The sequence below is a fragment of the Cynocephalus volans genome, chromosome 9 (genome assembly GCF_027409185.1).
Source record: "Cynocephalus volans isolate mCynVol1 chromosome 9, mCynVol1.pri, whole genome shotgun sequence".
Classification (NCBI taxonomy): Eukaryota; Metazoa; Chordata; class Mammalia; order Dermoptera; family Cynocephalidae; genus Cynocephalus; species Cynocephalus volans.
Window position 1 is genome coordinate 74,170,470 of NC_084468.1, and position 18,864 is coordinate 74,189,333.

The window sequence follows — 18,864 nt, forward strand, 5'->3', positions numbered from 1 at the left end:
AGGTGATTCTGATCTGAGGATCTGAGTATCTGGCTGTGAGAAAGGCTGCACTAGAACAATCATTCTCATAGTGTGCTCCCTGGAGCATCAGTATCACCATCATCTGGAAACTTGTTAGACATGCAAATACTCACCCTCACCCCACATCTATTGAACAGGAACTCTGGGCATGGAGGCCAACAATTTATGTTTTAATAAGCCCTCTAAGTATTCTGATGCATGTTGAGAGCCAACCATTGGAGTAGAAAGATGACCTGAAGACTGTGAAACAGATGATACAGCCCTGCCTGAGATATTTAGAGAGCAAAACACTAATATTTCTGCATCTGTACCAGGAAACATACTTTGTGGCTATATGAACTGCTAAATTCCTTTGCTCATGACACGCACAAACTGGAAACCAGAGCCCATGTTAGGACAAGGAATATACCTCAGATTCAAGTATTTTAAAGAGCCCACCACCCCAGACTCGAGGACTGACAAAATTTCTGTATTCAGACAGGTCAACAGTTAGTCAAGTGGGATGAAGAAGTAAACCATTTTATCTCAGCAATTGTTCACAGTCCTGAGAAGTACCCAGCAATTTTTGTCAGTGAGTACCTACAACAAAATTTTTTATATAATGGGGATGCTGTATATGGACTCGGTGATTTTAGTATAGTGATTAGAACAATCATCGAGCTTATCCACCCATAAGAGAATTCCCAGTCAAAAGAAGGCAGTAAAAGGTACTCAGATGAAAAGACTAACCCTGACATATTTTCTAAAATAAAAGTTACTCAGTGATCTCTTATCTCCCTTCCAGAGCATATAATTTCTCACAATAAGATTAAAACTCATCATTATAAGATTTGTGAATTTTCTCTCTCTCTTTCACACACAAACACACAACACACACAATTTCCTTGCAAGTATCTTCTTTATACCTAGTTTTAAATTAAACTTTAAGTAAAATCTAGAAGTTAGAGAATACGTTCTTAAAAAGGTATCACAAATAGTTGGTAAAAGTCTATTTTAATTATTAGTTAAGTGGTAAGACATGGAGATAACAGCACTGGAAATTTTCTTATATTGATGTCATAACCAAAAATTTGATCACAAATATATCGTGCTGAAGAGCTTCCCCCAGATTCCATCTGTGTTCGAAGCCTACAAATCCAAATTGAGTTTTGAAAAGTTCAGAACACATTTAATACAGTATATTTTAGCCTTCAGCTTCCATGCAGTCTTCCTTGTTATGACTATAAAGTTCAAACATAAAATTTTCTCTATAAACTGTGTCTATAAAATATGCCATTATTCACACTGTGGAAAAAATATTTTCAATGCTAAAAGTGATTTTTCTCTAGTTTCTCTGTTTTAGTATTTCCTGAGTTTAGGTCGTAGGCTAAGATAGCTGAGGATTTGAACCTAAGAAGAGAAGAACCAAAAATTCATGTTTGGAGGGCATGATTAACCAATAGTTAGTTTAAGGCAGAGATTCTGAAATTTTAACAGGAATTAGAGCTATCTGGGGGGCTTGTAAAACACAAATTTCTGAGCCCCACAACAAAGTTTCTGATTCCATGGGACAAGGGTAAAGACAAAGAATTTGTGTTTCTAACAAGTTCCACACTTTGGGAACCACTGTTTTAGGAAATAGTAGATATAAGAGATGTCACTGCTCAAAGAGAGCTAATTGAAGAGGCAAAAACTGGAAGCAATGCAGATCAACAAGTAGAAAAGGATGTGGAAGTTACAAATAATGTCATGAATGACTCTCTTCAGCATCAGCACCTCTTTAGCAGGCCCAGATGCCAGAGTCCCAGGGATGTGTTTTCCCATTGCATAGGTACAATACAGTGCCTGACCAATGTTCTCTCAATTAGCTCATGAAAATAAGCACGCCATCATCTATTTATATCAAATTTTTACTAAAACATTCATACTAAAATATATGGGAAGAATTGTGAAACGCAGGTATTTATAAATATTCATCAAAATGGGAAGTATCTTTTCAGAAAAGAAATTAACATGTTCGTTGAGTTCATTAAAAAGAAGAAATATTATATTTTCAAAAATAATAATTCACTACAGTGGTAACTTTTGGAGATCAAAATGGTTCAAAATAACTATAGGTTTAGAACAGTCTATTCTGTTGATTTAAATTGTTTTTAAAAATTCATTCTTCCATTTAATATTAAGCTTATATTTAAATGACTCAACAATTATTTCTAGCTGGACGTAATCAAATTTTTCTTACAAAAATTCAGAGTCAACTAATTTTCTCTCCACCCTTCATCCACCAAAAAATGTAAAGCTAAATTAAAAGAAGACTATAGCTGCTGACATTTCGGTAGGCACAGAGGAAATCTAAATATAATCTGTTCCGTGAAAAGACTGCATTTTGTACAGACCTGTAAGAAGGGGCATTACACAATGAGTCCCTGTCTTCTAATCAGTTGCTAGCCTATGGCCATGGAATTTTGCAAAGAAAATGCTACACATTACTGATCTTACCCTGCAGGTATCCAAAGCCTTAAATGCACTTTTCTCAAATATAATAACCTATATTCCAGGAGTCACTCTCTCTTCATTTTCATCCTGAGTCATATAGATTACTGTCCCATGTTACTGCTAGTCAATTCCTGAGCCAGAAACATCAAGGTTTAAGAATTTTTAGAGGTTGAGTTTTCTTAGTTCTTTGGAATGCTATAGCTGAAAATAGCACTAAGCCTGGATCAGTTCTGCACTTAATAGCTGTAAAACCTTAAGCAAGCCATTTTATTCTTTCATTCATTTATTATTTATATCCTGTATGGTTCTAAATACAGGCGGGGAGATGTCAGTTTTACCACAAGACTTAAGTTATGAATATCTACTTACTGCCTTGAGCACAAAATTTTGTGTCATGCTCCCAGAAAGTCAAAGGAAAAAAATAGTGTCAAAAAAAACCAAAACCACAGTGAGTGGCAAGTTTTGATTCATTAATCATATAAAATCCAATTCAGAGGAAAGACAAGATTTCTCTAACTTTAGGAAGAATATATTCAATGGTTCTTTATATAATAAACATGGAATCAAACAGGCAGTAGATACAATATTTTTTAATCAAAGACACAGAAATATATTTTATATGACTTATATGCTACCAACTCTTAATAAAGCAAGAGGAAAAAGGTGAATCAGTACTTGTTGCTTAACTACTTTAGTATTTGCTGTAGGTATACTCTACACTGTTAAACACTTTAAATTTACACAACAGATGAGAAAAGTGTCATACAGAGCTGTTAATTAATTGGCTCAAAGTCTTAGAACTATTAATTAGTGTCACCAATTAATATGAATCAAAGTTTGTCTAACTCCAAAATGTGCTCTTTTTTTACTAAACCATGTACTAGTTCAGCTAAAATAATTTAGAACCATGATACAGTTTTCATATGATAAGGTGAGCTACAGAAATGCAGCTTAGAAAATCAAAAGAAATAAATGAACATGTCCTCCTCTACACACTCATTTATCAATTGCCTCAGCCTAAAGTTTGAACTTAACTGAACATTAAACAATTCAAGGTTGAAGTAGACATTATTGTGTGGTGATAGAAAGCTGGATTTTCAGAACTGCCATGAAATTTAAAGGGCTTGGATTCCATTCACTGTGAAGTATTTATTGAGAACCTATTGTATGTCAGGTGCTATTGAAGGTTCTATAGATATAAAATTGATCTATCTAAATAGGATAGCCAAAATGAATTAGCTATAAAATGCACCTCCAGAAAATTAGCCAATCTGTTGGGTTTTATTTAATATTGTCATTTGAATGCTGAAAACTATGTGCCAAAAATCCTGACTCTGCTTTTGGGACAAATGATATCGAGCTATTCATTCTCATATTTATGACCAACAGATTGAGTTGTTTTATGATGCCACTCCAAGATTGTTGTATTAAGTCAGCAGAAACAATGTCTGCCATTCTTTTGTTGTAGCAAAAAGCCATGTGCTCAATCCATTTTAAATCTGAATCAGATTATTTACATATGAGTCGTGAAGGGGGAGATTTGAGACAATAAGACATTTGGGTTAGATTCTGTTCTGTCAAGAGCACATCTCCCTACTCTGTTTCTTGAAGTGTTACTGTCTAAGAAGGATCACATCCTGCACCTATTTCACTTTTATATTAGTTGGCCCAGAGATGGTTACTCTGTGAAATCAATGGCTTATAACAAATCAATAATGCAGCAAAAATTTTAAGACTTAACTTATGTTTAATTATTATTTTCAATTATGTGAAAAGGCATAGAACAGTAATCAATAGCAGAGCAGGGATGGCTTCTGCCTGCCTGTTCTTTGTGTATGAGGGAAGAAAACTAGTACTGCTTTAATACGTACTAGGCAGTGAGCTAGTATTACTATCAGGCACTGTTCTAGGTGTCTAATAAATCACTTCATGTAAGAATTAGTATTCTCATTTTGCAAACGAGAAATTCTAGAGAGAACTTTAGTGAAGGATAAAAATTCATCTTTTCATTTAACTGTCTGGCTTAGAATCCTGATCATGAGGCCTTGGGCAAGTTCTCTATAACCTTAGCCTTGGCTTCCTTGTTTATGGAATAAGGATAATAATCTACTTTTGATTAGTGGAAAGATTAAATAAGATCATCCTTGTAAAGCTCTTAGCATGGTATATTATTATTATTACTATAATTTTTACCATTATTGTTGAGAAGTTAGATAACATTTAAAGACACATAGCTCATTAGCAGTTTTAGAGTGCTGTTAACAGAAGTTGGCCTAACTCCTAAGCCGTAGTCCATTCTGAGGCACTATGATACTATTACAAAATGCAAATGTAACCAACAGGGTTCAGAATGGTCAGGTAAAAAATATTTTTTCTGTGTTTTATTTGTGGTAGAAACAGTGCTCCATGAATATCCGTGTGCTCCACTACATTTCCCAGCTCTCCTGCAGTTGTGTTGGGGACATGTGACTATTACTGACCTGTGAGCTACAAGCAGAAATGTCAGGTGTCATCTAAATAAACGGTAGTTAAAAAGTGATGCACTTCCACAATTCATCTCTTTCCACACTCTGGGGTCTCAGCCAGCACATCACAGGATGGCAAGAGCCTTAATTCCTAAGTCATGAGATAGAGCAGAGCCCTTGCTCACTTGAACTGGAATGTGCATGACATGAAGTAAAGTTCTGTTCTGAAAAGTCACTGAGATTTAGAGTCTATCTATTATTTCTGCATGTGTTTTTTGTTCAACAAACATTTATCTTGGTCTTACAATGTGCCAAACACTGTTCTAGGAACTAAGAATACAAAGCTCCTGACCTCATGGAGCTTAACATTAACTTGTCCCTTAGAGGATCAAACTTGGGATGCTGACTTCATTATCACAATGATCTAATCTACTAAACTAATCTCAATGAATTCTACAACTTTTGGTCTATGCGTTCTCAATTTGTCTACAGCAAAGAAAATAGGAGTATAACGGAAGTATAAAATAGGAAATAAGTGGTATTATATAATCAAAAAAGGACAAATTTCCAGGCTAATAAATAATTTTTAAAATTTTTTTTAAAAGTTCTCAGGGTGGGAAGAAAAGGTTATGTTTCTTCATAAGGAAAATAAAAAGTCATTTAGGAATCAAAATGTTTAAAGTGAGTTATCTGGATTTTACTGACTGATCTCTAAAATACATCCTCATATTTTTAGAAAGGAAAATTAGAGTTTATCAGATGCTACATTTAAAAATTGGAAACACTAAAGCCCTGTTTTCATTCACACAATAAAGAACATTATTCTTAAAACCTATTGATCTATATTATAATCAGTCCTTCGTCTGCACAATTATAAAAGATCTAATTGGTACCCAATTTTAAGTAGCACCACTTTCTCCAAGATCTTGTTTTTCATCTCTTTGAATATGTACTTTTGTAGCTGCCTTGGCCTTTGTGGAATGAGTTAGCATGGTATATAGCCAGATAAACATTCACTTTTAGAGAAGATGAACAAAACAAGAGCTGAATGACACACACCAGATTGGAACTGGTTTTAGATCTCAAAACCAAAGTTTTTCTTAACCTACTGAGAAATGTAGCCTGTGCTTATCATGCCCTCCACCCTCTGATAATACCTGTGCAGAAAAGCAAAATTATCACTAATATGTATTTCCAAAACCATCTATCAGAGGGATAGTAGAATTAAACTAGTGCATTTAAAGTATTAATTACCTAAAAATACAATGGAGACCAAAATGGAATCCACAAATTGATGCTTCTCTTGTAGAGCATGATTGACAATTAACCATATGCTGAAAACCACAGATAATTCTGGGATATTTTATAGTACAATTATTTTTTAAAATGTAATTAATAACTTCATTTAATCTTATTAATACCGTGACCATAATGAGACTAGTAATATCAAGTTACATTTACATTCAGATTAAACCCATTTAACACGTAGTCAAAGTCTACTTTGTGCTTCAGGCAAACCAAAGCACACAATTTCAATGAACCAGTAGAGAAGAGCTCATCATTACAGACTGAACCTTAGGACTTTCAAATTTTCTGTTAATTAATCTTGAGCAGCATAGCTAAATCTATTCATTAACTGAAATAACTACTTAATAAGTCTTTAGAAAAAACTGCTCAGGATATGAAGCAGAAACATAGCACTAAATTTACTCCTTTGAAATTTGCTATAGTCATCTTCACATGTGGACACTCATAAAAAAACTATTGTCAAGAGACATGAATCACCAATAAAAACAGGTAGACAGTTATCATGATTGTATAGAAATCTCAGTGACTTGTTTTATCATACAAGATGTGCCATGTTTTTAAGATAATGTTTACCCTGTCTTTGTTTAATATTTTACCCCCAGTCATGCAAATAAAAACATATATTGTGTGATTTTAGGAAATTAATGCAAAATTAAATGCTATACATCAAAGCACACATAGAAGAAAGTCAAAATTGAATTTCCTTAAATAATACACAGGAGAGAAAACCCATTAAAAAGAAAAGTTACAGTAAAAATTTTTCTTTCCCCATTACATGAAAAACTAAAATAGTAAAGAAAGGGTTTATAGGTTTATATCTCAAAACCACAGCTGTTCATTTACAAAACACCAATGCCTTCAAATATATCCATGGTCAACCCACCAATCCCCTTAAACCATATTTATATGAAGAGCATAAACTGAGTTTTTGGGGAGAGTGGCAGGCAATCTCTTTAAAAACCTAAACCGTACAAACCATACCATTTATTTCATAGACCAACAAAAGTGATTTCCAGTTTATCTGTTATATTATACAGGATTTTCCTTTACCCTGCACTGCCAAAGCAACTTTTTCTTTTATGTTCTATTCCCCAGATTGATATGAAAGTCCTTATTTCATCTAGGGTGGCCATCCAATGAAATGTAAAATTTTTAATTAGATATTTTCAGAATCTTTGAAATAGAGACATTATAGACTCATAAAATGAAATAAGTTGAACAAATCAAACTACTTTAAATTAAAAATGCCTTAAAAGCAAGAGAACTTTAATGTATGTATATGCATAAGTCTGGAATCAGGTTTAATGATATTTTAAAAATATCCTAGATACTAGTAATCTGAATATATCACTTAAAATCATTCCATGGACACTCCAGACACCTCTTTTCATGAATTCCCTGGTTTGCTAGTTTCCAGGCTTATAAAAGTCTCTTAAAAGCTGATATAGCCCATAAAACATTCAGAAATTATCCTGAAATTTCCACAGATTGAAATGAAAAACACTGTACCAAAAGCTAATAATGAATCCGAAGCGATCAGTAATTTTGCTGAAGAGTAAGTTGCAAACTGCACTTAGGAAAATTATTACCTGTACACACATAGCACTTTTATTATCCAGACATTAGACTAATAAAATAAAATTTAATTAACTAGTCAAGTCACGCAGTGATATTTAATATCTATTAAGAAACACATTGCTTTAACTAGAAAAAAATTAACATACTTAATCTTGTCTATCATATCTTACAAAATGCAATGCCAAAAAGCAGTCAGAATTTTTTAAAAATTGAAGAACAGTTTTGACAATAACAACTCCACAATAAAACTGCTATTGCTATTTTTTTCATATATCTAGGGATATTTTGGATCTTAACTATCACAATCATCTTCAGGAATTTACGTAAAAGCCTTTTTTTCCCCTCTACTGGTAAGCAATAGCATCTGAGACTTCTTTGCGTTTAATCACGGTTTTTGACTCTTAGTTAAATTTACTCGCTACTCAGTTCAGTCAAAACACCAATAAAAGATATTAAAAATTCTTAATGTGACTAGTATAATGGTTAAGACTTCTGACACCAGAATAAAACATAACTGGATCCTGCCTTCTTTTTATAAAAGGTGTTGTGAAGATTAAATGAGATAAAACCTTAATAATTTTTCACACATAGTAAGCTCTCAGTAAGTACTGGGGAGAGGGAGGTTATTTTTGTTTTGGGGTTTTGGGGGGGTTTTTTGTTTTGTTTTGTTTTCTGACTCCTTGCTTATCTCTGAGAGTACTTGAGCTCAGAGGAAAGTAGGTTTTCTTAATGTGTCTTGGACTAAGCAGAGTGTTTTTTAAGGGGGTAACCACATCATTCATTCTGCATCAATAGTTTCTACAAGCTATAAGAACATATTACAGGTATTCAGTGAAGATGTGTTGAATCAATAAAGGGTGAAATCAATAATCAGCCAATGAATAAATATCTCCTTGGCATAAAAAAATATAAGAAGCCACAAAGAGCATCTGTGTCATAGCTAAAAGGAAGACTAGTCTTGGTTCAGTCCCTTTTATTTCTAGTACTACTTAAACTTATGATTTTTTGATCAATTTGAACTTCTGCATCTTAGGCTTTCTCAAAATCAAGACATCATTTAAAATCATTTATAACTAACTCAAGCATCAGTAAATGTTTAGAGAGGACAATAATAACTGTTAGATTAATGTTAGGTTAACACTGATTTCTGATTAGCCAAATAACCAAAACATAATTAAATCTATTAAGACATACTTGTAATATGTGAGAATGTTGAGAAATTGATTTGATTCTGAAAGGCAAGCAAACAAATTTGTGTATGAGATGTGGTGTTTTTCTACTAACTTTTTATTTCTCCTCTTTTATTCAAAAAGTATTTATTGAACATTTACTAGATTAAGGTAAACTTTGGGGCTTGGGAGTCAAGGAGGAGGATATTCTGGTCCTGTCCCCAAGGTAGTACCATTGAGTGGGAAAAACATAAACCTGTAAACTTAATGGTCACACACACAGGATGTGACAAATGCTGTAGACACCAGTAGGTATGCATGAGGTTTTATCTTTCTGTGAATATATTCCCTGATTCATCTGTTCAGTACAGCAGAATTCCAAAAATAACACTTTTCACAGACTTTTTTATTCATAGAGTGAAATGTAACAGCTCTGTACTTCTTTGTGCAATTGAGAAAAGAAGACTAAGACAGCTTACCTATTTCTCAGGAGAATCAATAATTTCTGTACTTGAATTCCTTATAGTTCTATATTTTTGTAAAGGATTTATATCAGGACAAACCAAATATTATTCTTTTGCTGTCACATCACAAAGAAAAATTTCTTCCCACAATATAACAAAAAAAACCTCTTGCCTGAAGAAGCTGCCTGGTTGGGTTTTAAGAAAAACACAAAACATTAAAATTGATGAGTAGCTAAAAAAGTCAGTGAATGCCATGTTCAAATAATTCATTTAAGAATTAAGGTTAAGACTATGATAGATAATGTACCTATTTTCTGTGGATAGACACTATCCAGGCAATTTTATTTTCTGTGATTTCTTATGGACAACCATGAAAAAATTGAAAATATGACATAATGGAAAAAGCCACAGACTTCCAGTCAAGATGGCAGAATAGACAGTCCCCCAGCCTCACTCTCTCTCACAAATCAACCAATTTACAACTATAAAAAAGCAACAATGGCCAAGCTGGTGCTGCTAGAGCTCAGGGGAAGAGGAGGAGAGACCTACAGAGCGCATGAAGGTGGAAGAAGCCATGATGAAAGGAAGAAAAAACTTCAACTGTTTTGAATCCTGGCCACTTAAAGGCTGGAGCTGCTAAGCACATGGAGCAGGAGCTGGTAAAAGCTGTAGCTATGCCCTTCAGATAGATTTGCTTGGAGACAGCAGGGGAATAAAGGGCCTTGGTGGCCCCCAGGACAGCAAGACCACTAAGAGAGTTCCTGTGGACCCACATAGGACTGAGGAGCCACAACAACTGAAGAAAAGGATCCACACAGAGGTCAGTGAGTCATCACAAGGGACCAGCACATGGCTCATCCCACGGGAAGTGTTTGGAGTATGGGCAATTGGGGAGACAGGCCCCCTGGGGGAACATTGGGGCACAGCAAGGACAGCTGATCTGCCCCGCAATCAGCATAGGACCACTTAGAGGAGGCTGGTCAGGAATACAGAACTGCAGGGGGTGCAGTTTGATGAAAAGACTAAGGTCCAGACCAAAGTTTCTACACAAACCAGGTGTTCTGGATCTCACAAGAGCTGGAAGTACCTAAAAAGTCAACCATTAAAACCTGAGCTGCACAAAAGCCTTCCCTAGGGAACCAGCAGCAAAGCAGCAATTTAGCTAACCACAGAGCTCAAGAACTGATCCCTACAAGAAGTTCCCGCATTTTAGAAGTAAGCAAATGACAACAAATGTGTTCCGGTGCAGAGTTTAAGTGGTGGGACAGGAAATAATCCAACACAGAACTGAAAGAAAAAACAAAATGCCCACAACCAGAGATAAAGTTTGATATTAGGTAGTAAAGGTCTCATTTCACCAAAGAACATCTATAGCACCTAGAAGGACCGAAGTCCCCTAGGCTACCAAGCCAGAAAGGGGGGAGGGCTGGGAGCCTCAGCCATGCCCCCCGACACATGCAACTAGTCCCGAGGGTGGGGGCTGAGGGTCTCGGCCATGCCCCCCAACATGCACAACCAACCTAACAACAACCACCAAGCTGCTGCAGGAAGCACCCCAGGTTCTCTCAAGCTAGGGCAGTGGGGGGCCGAGGGCCTTGGCCATGCCCCCTGACACCTGCAACCAGCCCAGAGACAACCACCAAGCTGCCACAGAGAATACCCCGGGCTTTCCCAAACAGGGGCCGTGGAGGGCCAAGGGCCTTCCCACACACCCCCAACACCTGCAACTAGCCCAGTGACAGCCAAAAGCTGCCACAGGAAGCACCCCAGGCTTTCCTGAGCCAGGGTGGTGGGGGACCAAGGGCCTTGCCCCTGGTCCCCCAACACCTGCAACCAGCCCAGCAATGACCACTGAGCTGCAACAAGAAGGGTCCTGGGTTCCCAAGCTGGGGTGGTTGGGGGCGAGGGCTTTTGCCACACTCCTGTGACATTTGTGCACAGCCTGGCAATGACCAAGCCACCACTGGAAGACCCTGGTCTCCCTTGTGGAAATGAGGGGGGTGCCACATGCCTCAATCCCACCCCTCCTCCTTCCTCCTTCTTCCATCCCATTTCCTTCTCCTTTCCCCTCCCCCCTCCCTCCCAACTGCTCTACAACATCACAGAATGTAAAAATAATAATAATATTAATTTAAAAAAAAAAGAAAAAAGCCACAGACTAGGACTCAAGAGACCTGAATTCTGGACACACTTGATTACTAATTAATTGCTGTTAAGTTACTTAAGGTCTTTGAGTATTGTCTTGGGGTGAAAAGTTGGGAGCATTCTAGCCCTGCTGGTGGTCAGCTTAAACAACATAGCATATAAAGGATCTGTGAGATGCCCAGTGAAATGAGAAGCTTCCAAGAAACACAGTTTAAAAGTAAACCCCAATAGATAATTCTACATCTAAAAATAAAGACACTATTTTCTTTAAATTGCTAGAGAAGTAAATGAGCCAAAGAGCTTCAAGAAAAAGAAAAAGAAATGTTATTATCAAATAAAAATTCTACATGTGAAGTAAATAAAATGCTCTGAGTCACAACTGGAAATATTCTGCTTGCCATGACATTTCTAGATTTTTTTAATGTTATAGAATATTCATGTATATTTTCAATGTATCAAAAGCTCATAGTAAGCAAGAAAATCCAGTCATTTAAGAAGTCCATGCTCTACTTCTCTTTATTCCTTTGCTTTAAAAGAACTCTCACTAGAAAGAGACATTCTACATATATACCTAAATGATGGAAGCCGATTTGAAAAATAACCTAAACATACACAAAGCCTTTCTGGATTTAACAAAATGGCAAAATTTTAACATTTTTTTCATTAATAATTTTGAGGTCCAGATTTAATCTTGAAATATGTATTACACGTTTTCTGTTTGTTGGTTTTTCGTTTTTTGTTCAAGTGTTAACACACATAGTAAATGGCTAGGATTATAGAGGCTAAGGAAATAGTTCTCAGTCATACAACTTGCAAGTGGTAGGGCCCAGAAATTCAGGTCTGCTCATTTTCCACCAGAGCAGGAGCACAGTTGCAACTGATTACAAAAGCAAAATATGTATCATTCATTGATTCATTCATTAAACAAATGTTCAGTGAGAGCCTATCCTATGTTAGATACTATTGTGAGTGCTACAATACCAGCAGTGAATGAGGGACAAAATTCCGGTGGTGTGCTGGTAAATGTTCAGCAACTGGCTGGGGAAGGGAGAGGGTGGCAAGGGGACTTATTTGTAGTATTTGCTGAGTTCCATAATATATGTGCTCCTATCATGACAAATTTCAAGCTACCAACCTAACATCATTGAACTTTGAGTTGGGAAGACATGTGCATATTCAACTCTTGTGAACCTGTGTGAGCTGGCTCTAGCAATACACTGAAAAAAATTCCTGTCCAAGTGCAAAATGCATTCTAGTAGAGAGAGAGAGAAGCAACACACCAAACCACCAACAAAAGTATGTCAGACACTGATAAGATTATGGAGGAAAAGCAAAAAAGAAAGGCAGGGAAGTTGGGTAGGTAATGTGGGGTAGGGACAATTTAGATAGTCAGCAATGACTCCTATAAAAAAATAAATGACATTTGAGCAAAGCCAAATGGGAGCAATAGAGGAAGAGCATTTCAGTTCAAGGATTTCTAGGAGACTAGATAATAAAGGCTTGGGTACTTATAAGGATTTGGTACCAAGTGAGATGGGACGATATTGAAAGGTTTTTCTGTTTTGTTGTGTTTAGTCAAGGAGTGACATGATTTCACATATTTTTCAAATATCACTCTTGCTGATATTTTTAGAATAAACCATTTGGGGTTGGCAAAGGTGAAAGGTCTTGCAATAATCCAGGCAAAAGTTAAGGGTAGCTTGGATCAGGGTGGTAGTGCAGAGAGGGTGGTGAGAAGTGCTGAGAGTCCAGATATATTTTCAATGTAAAGTCAACAGAATTGGCTGACAGGCTGGATGTGACATGTGACTCAAAAGATGATTCCAAGGATTTTGTTCTAACAGGAAGGATGGAGTTAGCATTTATTGATTTAGAGAAGACAATAAGAAGAGCAACCTCAAGGAAAGATCAGGGATTGGAATGTGTATAGCTCAACATACCTATTTGATGTCTAAGTGGAGATGTAGAACAGGCAGTTGGGTATAGAAGTCGTGTTTCAGGGAGAGGTTTGGGTTGGAGATAAAACTGTGTGATACTCAAGACATTGACAATAATTAAAGCACTGGGACCTAATGGGAGCCCCAGGAGAGTGAATATAAATTTATTTAAAATTTAGTTACCTCTTTAACAAACACATATCCCAGCATTGTTCTCAATGCTTTGCAACTTTAAACTCATTTAATTCTCATAACAACACTAGGAGGTAGGTACTATTATCTTTACCTTTTAAAAATAAACTGAAGCACAGAGAGGTTAAGTAACTGGCCCAAGGTCACATAAATGGCTAATAGTGGTAGGTCTGGAATTTCTAACCAAGGCTGTTCAGATCCAGAGCTCTTACTAGGGAAGAGAAGTTGTCTAAAGGCCTGATGCAATAAGATTTAGAGGTTAGGGAAATGAAGCAGATCGTTGAATCTTATTCATAGCTGATAACACATTTTAGTTTCCCATAGAGAAACTATGCTCAAGGATGGGGGGGCATTGGGCCTCAGCCACACCCACAACCAGCCAAGTGACAACCACCAAGTGACAACCACCAAGCCACCATTGGGAGTGCCCCAGGGTGGTGGGGGGCCTTGGGCTTTGGGCACGCCCCCCGATGTGCTCAACCAGCCCAGTGGCAACCACCGAGCTGCAGCAAGAAGGGCCCTGGGTTCCTGAGCTGAGAGGGAGTGGGGCGAGGGCTTTATCCACACCCCCTGACATCTGCTTCTAGTCCAACATGACCAAGCCACCTCTGGAAGCCCCTTGATCTGCCCTGTGGGAATGAGGAGGATGCCACAGGCCTCAATCCCGCCCCCCTCCTTCCTCCTTCTTCCATCCTATTTCCTTCCCCTTTCCTCTCTCCTCTCCTTCCCAATTGCTCTGCAACAACATCATAGAATGTAAAAAAAATATTAATAAGAAAAAAGAAAACACAAAAACTATGCTCAAGGAGAGTAGGATAGTAGATACAGAGAGTAGATACAAAAACGTTTTGTTTCCCTTTATTCTTTTCTATATTTTTTACAATAAGCACATATTAAGTATAGAATCAGCAAAGATTGTTAAAATAATAGAAGCAGCAGAGCTCCTTTTAAACCTTGTTTCAATGGATGAATGTTATTCCCTGTTTACAACACAGGTCAATGAGAAGGTACCGTGACAATCAACACAGAAAAACTGAAGCAAAGCTCTTTTTTTGTAGTATGAATAGGGTTAGCATATAATTTATTGCCTAAATTAGAACAGTTGTTGATTGTAAAAGGAAGCACTAGCAATTACACCATGACAACAGGTTTAAGTATACTACTCTAAATATACCTACGGTGTATATAGGTGCCCTAGGTAACCTTGTTATTAAGAATAGAATTTGTATGAACACCAGGGAACAGACTCTTACCTGATCCTCACACATTACCAATGATTGTTGCCTCCTTCTTACTATTCCTTGTAGGTTAAATATAACTTTATTTGTCATTATTGTTGTTTAGCCCTTTAACTAACTACTCATTAGAACTAGGCAGCAGAAAAACAACTGAGTACCACCTGTATGTTACTGTAGGTGGGCACTGGAGATACTTTATTTCGGGCTCTTCAGTCCTTAGAATGATAAATAATACTACAAACTTCAGCTATTTTGATAATTAAAGCCTTGTTAAGGATTTGAAAAGAAATAGTGAAAATTTCAAGTATAAATGAAATTTAATAAATCACTTTAAACAGTTATTAAATAGTATATTTACAATCTTTCAAAAAATTTCTGCATTTATATTCTAACTTAAATGAACTGGAAAAGAAAAAAAATATATGAGTATCCACTTCTACTTCCTAAGCTACTTTTAATATTACATAAATACTAACTTTGGTGTGGAGTATACACAAAACGAAATGGCAAAATGGAAATACAAGGGAATATACTGTACCTTGTTTTACCTGTAAGGAACACACACCTGACAAAAGGCAATTTTCACATCCAAGGTTGGTTCACTGCAGTAGTATAAGAAATGGAGGCTCATAAATACCTATTGAAAAAAAATAGGGCATGAATTTCCAAATCACTAATTTTTAATTATTTAATAGTACAGATTTTAACATAATTTGAATTATACACAAGGTGTCATGCACAACATATATTCAGCATAATCCTTATCCAGATCAGTATTAGGTACTTTTCACAAATTGTAAATATTAAATAATAAAATAAGGTAAAAAATGTCCTATCTTCCATAATAATCAACATCATCACAATCATAAAATTTAGATATAAGGAATTGGACATAGCTAATAAGTGAAGTACACACTATCATACAGCACTTTCAGTTCTAGGCATCTAATTTAAAAAAAACAATTCAAACATATGTTCAAGTATATATAAAGATGTTTATTGTAGAATAAAGGTACTATTAAATAAAATGTAAGTTAGAATAGAATTCTATGCAGGACTTAGAATAATTGGACGAGAGCTTAGTCTATCATTATAGATAAATTTTTCAAATATGATGTTGAATGGGAAAAAAAGCAAGTTTTTAAAGGGTATCACTGGGGCTCTGAAAATGATACCCCCATATATGAGGCTTTGACATGCTAAGGAAACAGCCTCAAGTTCTCTCTCACTTTGCTCCCATCCTCTATCTCTCAATTCTCTGTCTCTCCCAAAGCTCCCTTATCCGACTAAAGTCTGGACCTACCAAAGAAAAAAAACAATTATCTCTGGTTCCTTCCCAGAGCTTTCATTAACTTAAATCACATCACAGGAGGAAAGACTGAAGTCTGTCAACACATCTAGACAGACTTTAGTCACAAATCATCATCTTCTATCTCAGTCCCATTCAGTATTTCAAAGAGAATCATTCACCAGCCCATTCTCTGTTCCAGGCCCAACAGACTGTCCAGACCGTTGAATCCCCTTAAAAATCATTTACTATCCCACCCTAAAACATCCACATTTCCTCATCTCCCTTTCCCCTATGAAGATGGGTGTATAAGGATGTGTACCCTGTTGGATTATTGGGTAATCATTCTCCTGTGATTCCCCCATGCTATACATATTAAAATATGCCTTTTTCACCTATTAATTTATCTTTGTCAGTTCATTTTCAGCAAACCTTCAGAGGGTAAAGGGGGAAGATTTCCCTCTTCCCCGCTACAGTACAAAGACCACTATATAGTGCAAAAATTTTAAATATACAGAAATAATAATATACATTGCTTTCAAGTACATATAACCATAGAGTAAAGAAAATTGAGCACTATGTTAACATCCATTTAGTGGAAAGTACAAAGATTTCAAATAAATTATCTTATGTATGTTTCAAATATTTTATAATTTTGCAAAGTTTGAAGAGGAAAAAGTCATCTAATGGTGGTAATGCCAAATTAGGTATTGGGTTACGTGGGGATAACACAGCAGCATCAGAGAAACCCAACTGAAATCTTCCTTAGTTCAATTAATCACACATTGTTGAATGTTTATTGTGTGCAGACACTCTCTCTGAGATTAAACCATTTTAAAACCACTGTTGATGGAAGATTTCTGTTTCTGGCAATATGATTGCTTAGATATCCTGAAAACCATTCTCAATGCACAAATCCGAAAAAAGCTGGATGAAATATACAGCACATTTTTTAATATGCATAGCTGAGCTGCCCCCAAAAAGGCAAGAAAAGTTCTAAGAAGCTGAAAATGTGAAAGGATACATGCAGAGAAGTAAATGAGCTGAAGCAACAGCTCATCGCAGGCCATCTGCTGATGTCACGTGGTTAGAACTTTAGTTTTTAAAAGACAGCATGCAGAGTACAGGAAACAAGGCTTAGATCAACCTATTATAAAAAGTTGCATTGCAGACACCTATATAAAGCTTACGAGAGGAAATTTTAAAGAAACTTCGAAAGGAAGCCAAATAATGCCAGGAAAAGGGTCTGAATTGCAAGAAAAAGTGTTCTGCACTGAAACTTGACGTGCGGATTTTTAAATTTTAAGAAAGAATGAAAGGACAAGAATATATGATATTCTTGAAGAAGAACAAGGTGGGTGTTTGTCTGGGGTGAGGGAAGAAATTACTCTACCAGAGGTCAAGATTTATTATAAAGCTGCAGTAAGTAAAGATACGCAGGACTGATGCAGGTAGACTATCAATTAATAAAATACAGAGCCCAGAAACACATACATATGAGTACATGGAAACCCAAACATGTCAAGGTCTTCACTGCAGACACCTGGGGAAAGAAGAAACTACACTGGTTTCCCCTTATCTGTGGATGATATATTCCAAGACCCCTGGTAGATGCCAGAAACTGCAGATAGTACTGCATCTTATATGTAATACGCACAAATTTCTTTTTTCTTCTTCACAATTTCATGGACAGAAGATTCATTCTTACCATAGATCTTAGCAACCTCAGCATATGATTTTTTTGTTTGTTTCCTTATTAAATTGAGAACTTTCACCTCTTCACTTAAAGGAAGCACTTTACAGCTTCTCTTTGTCACATCCAAATTGTTGGCATCACTACTCTTGCACTTTGGGACCATCAATAAGTAAAATAAGGGTTACTTGAACAGAAGCACTGCAGTACCATGACAGTTGATCTGATAGCCAAGATGACTACTAAGGATAGCATATACAGTGTGGTTATGCTGGAAAAAGAGATGATTCATACCCCAGGCTGAATGGTACAGGAAGGTGTGAGATTTTTTGCATGCTACTAAAAACAGCATGCAATTTAAAACATATGAATTGTTTATTTCTGGAATTTTCCATTTAATATTTTCAGACCACCATTGACTGAAACCATGGAAAGCAAAATCACTGATAAAGGGGGACTACTGTATGCATTAAATTGTGCTGAGACAATTGGTCATTCATGTGGGGAGAAAAGCAGATTCCTGTCGGGACACAATTCTCTATGGGTTTCTTGCATTTCTGCATATTTTGCAAACAGAATCACTGACTGCCTTTGTTCAAGATTCTCTTCCCAAGGATTATTGTAGAAGAAACAGCCTTGAAAGATAGAGATAGTATCTTCCTCTGGAGAAAAAAGTAGATTTGATTACTTTCCAGTATAATAAAAATAAAGTGTCTCTCTGTGGCAAAAGTCAGGCATGCTTACTGCTCATTATAAAAGATTAGGGTTCCCTAGCTCAAGGACCCTATTTAATAATGCAACCCACTGTGTGTGCAGTAGTCATCGACCTCCTGTGCATCACCCTGTGGGAACTGGGGCCTGAGGAACTGGCATGAATGCTGGTACTACAGC

General features: G+C 36.4%; 1 protein-coding gene across 3 annotated transcripts in view; it reads right to left on the reverse strand.

Moving 5' to 3' along the window:
• The window catches only part of MAPK10 (mitogen-activated protein kinase 10), a 139,637-nt gene extending 124,014 nt beyond the window's left edge, over positions 1-15,623 (reverse strand). For all 3 annotated transcript variants that reach the window (XM_063107619.1, XM_063107617.1, XM_063107618.1), the window contains exon 1: positions 15,558-15,623. In XM_063107619.1, the coding sequence (XP_062963689.1) occupies positions 15,558-15,623 (66 nt within the window). The remainder of the gene's footprint in view (positions 1-15,557) is intronic.
• Positions 15,624-18,864: the final 3,241 nt, after the last annotated feature.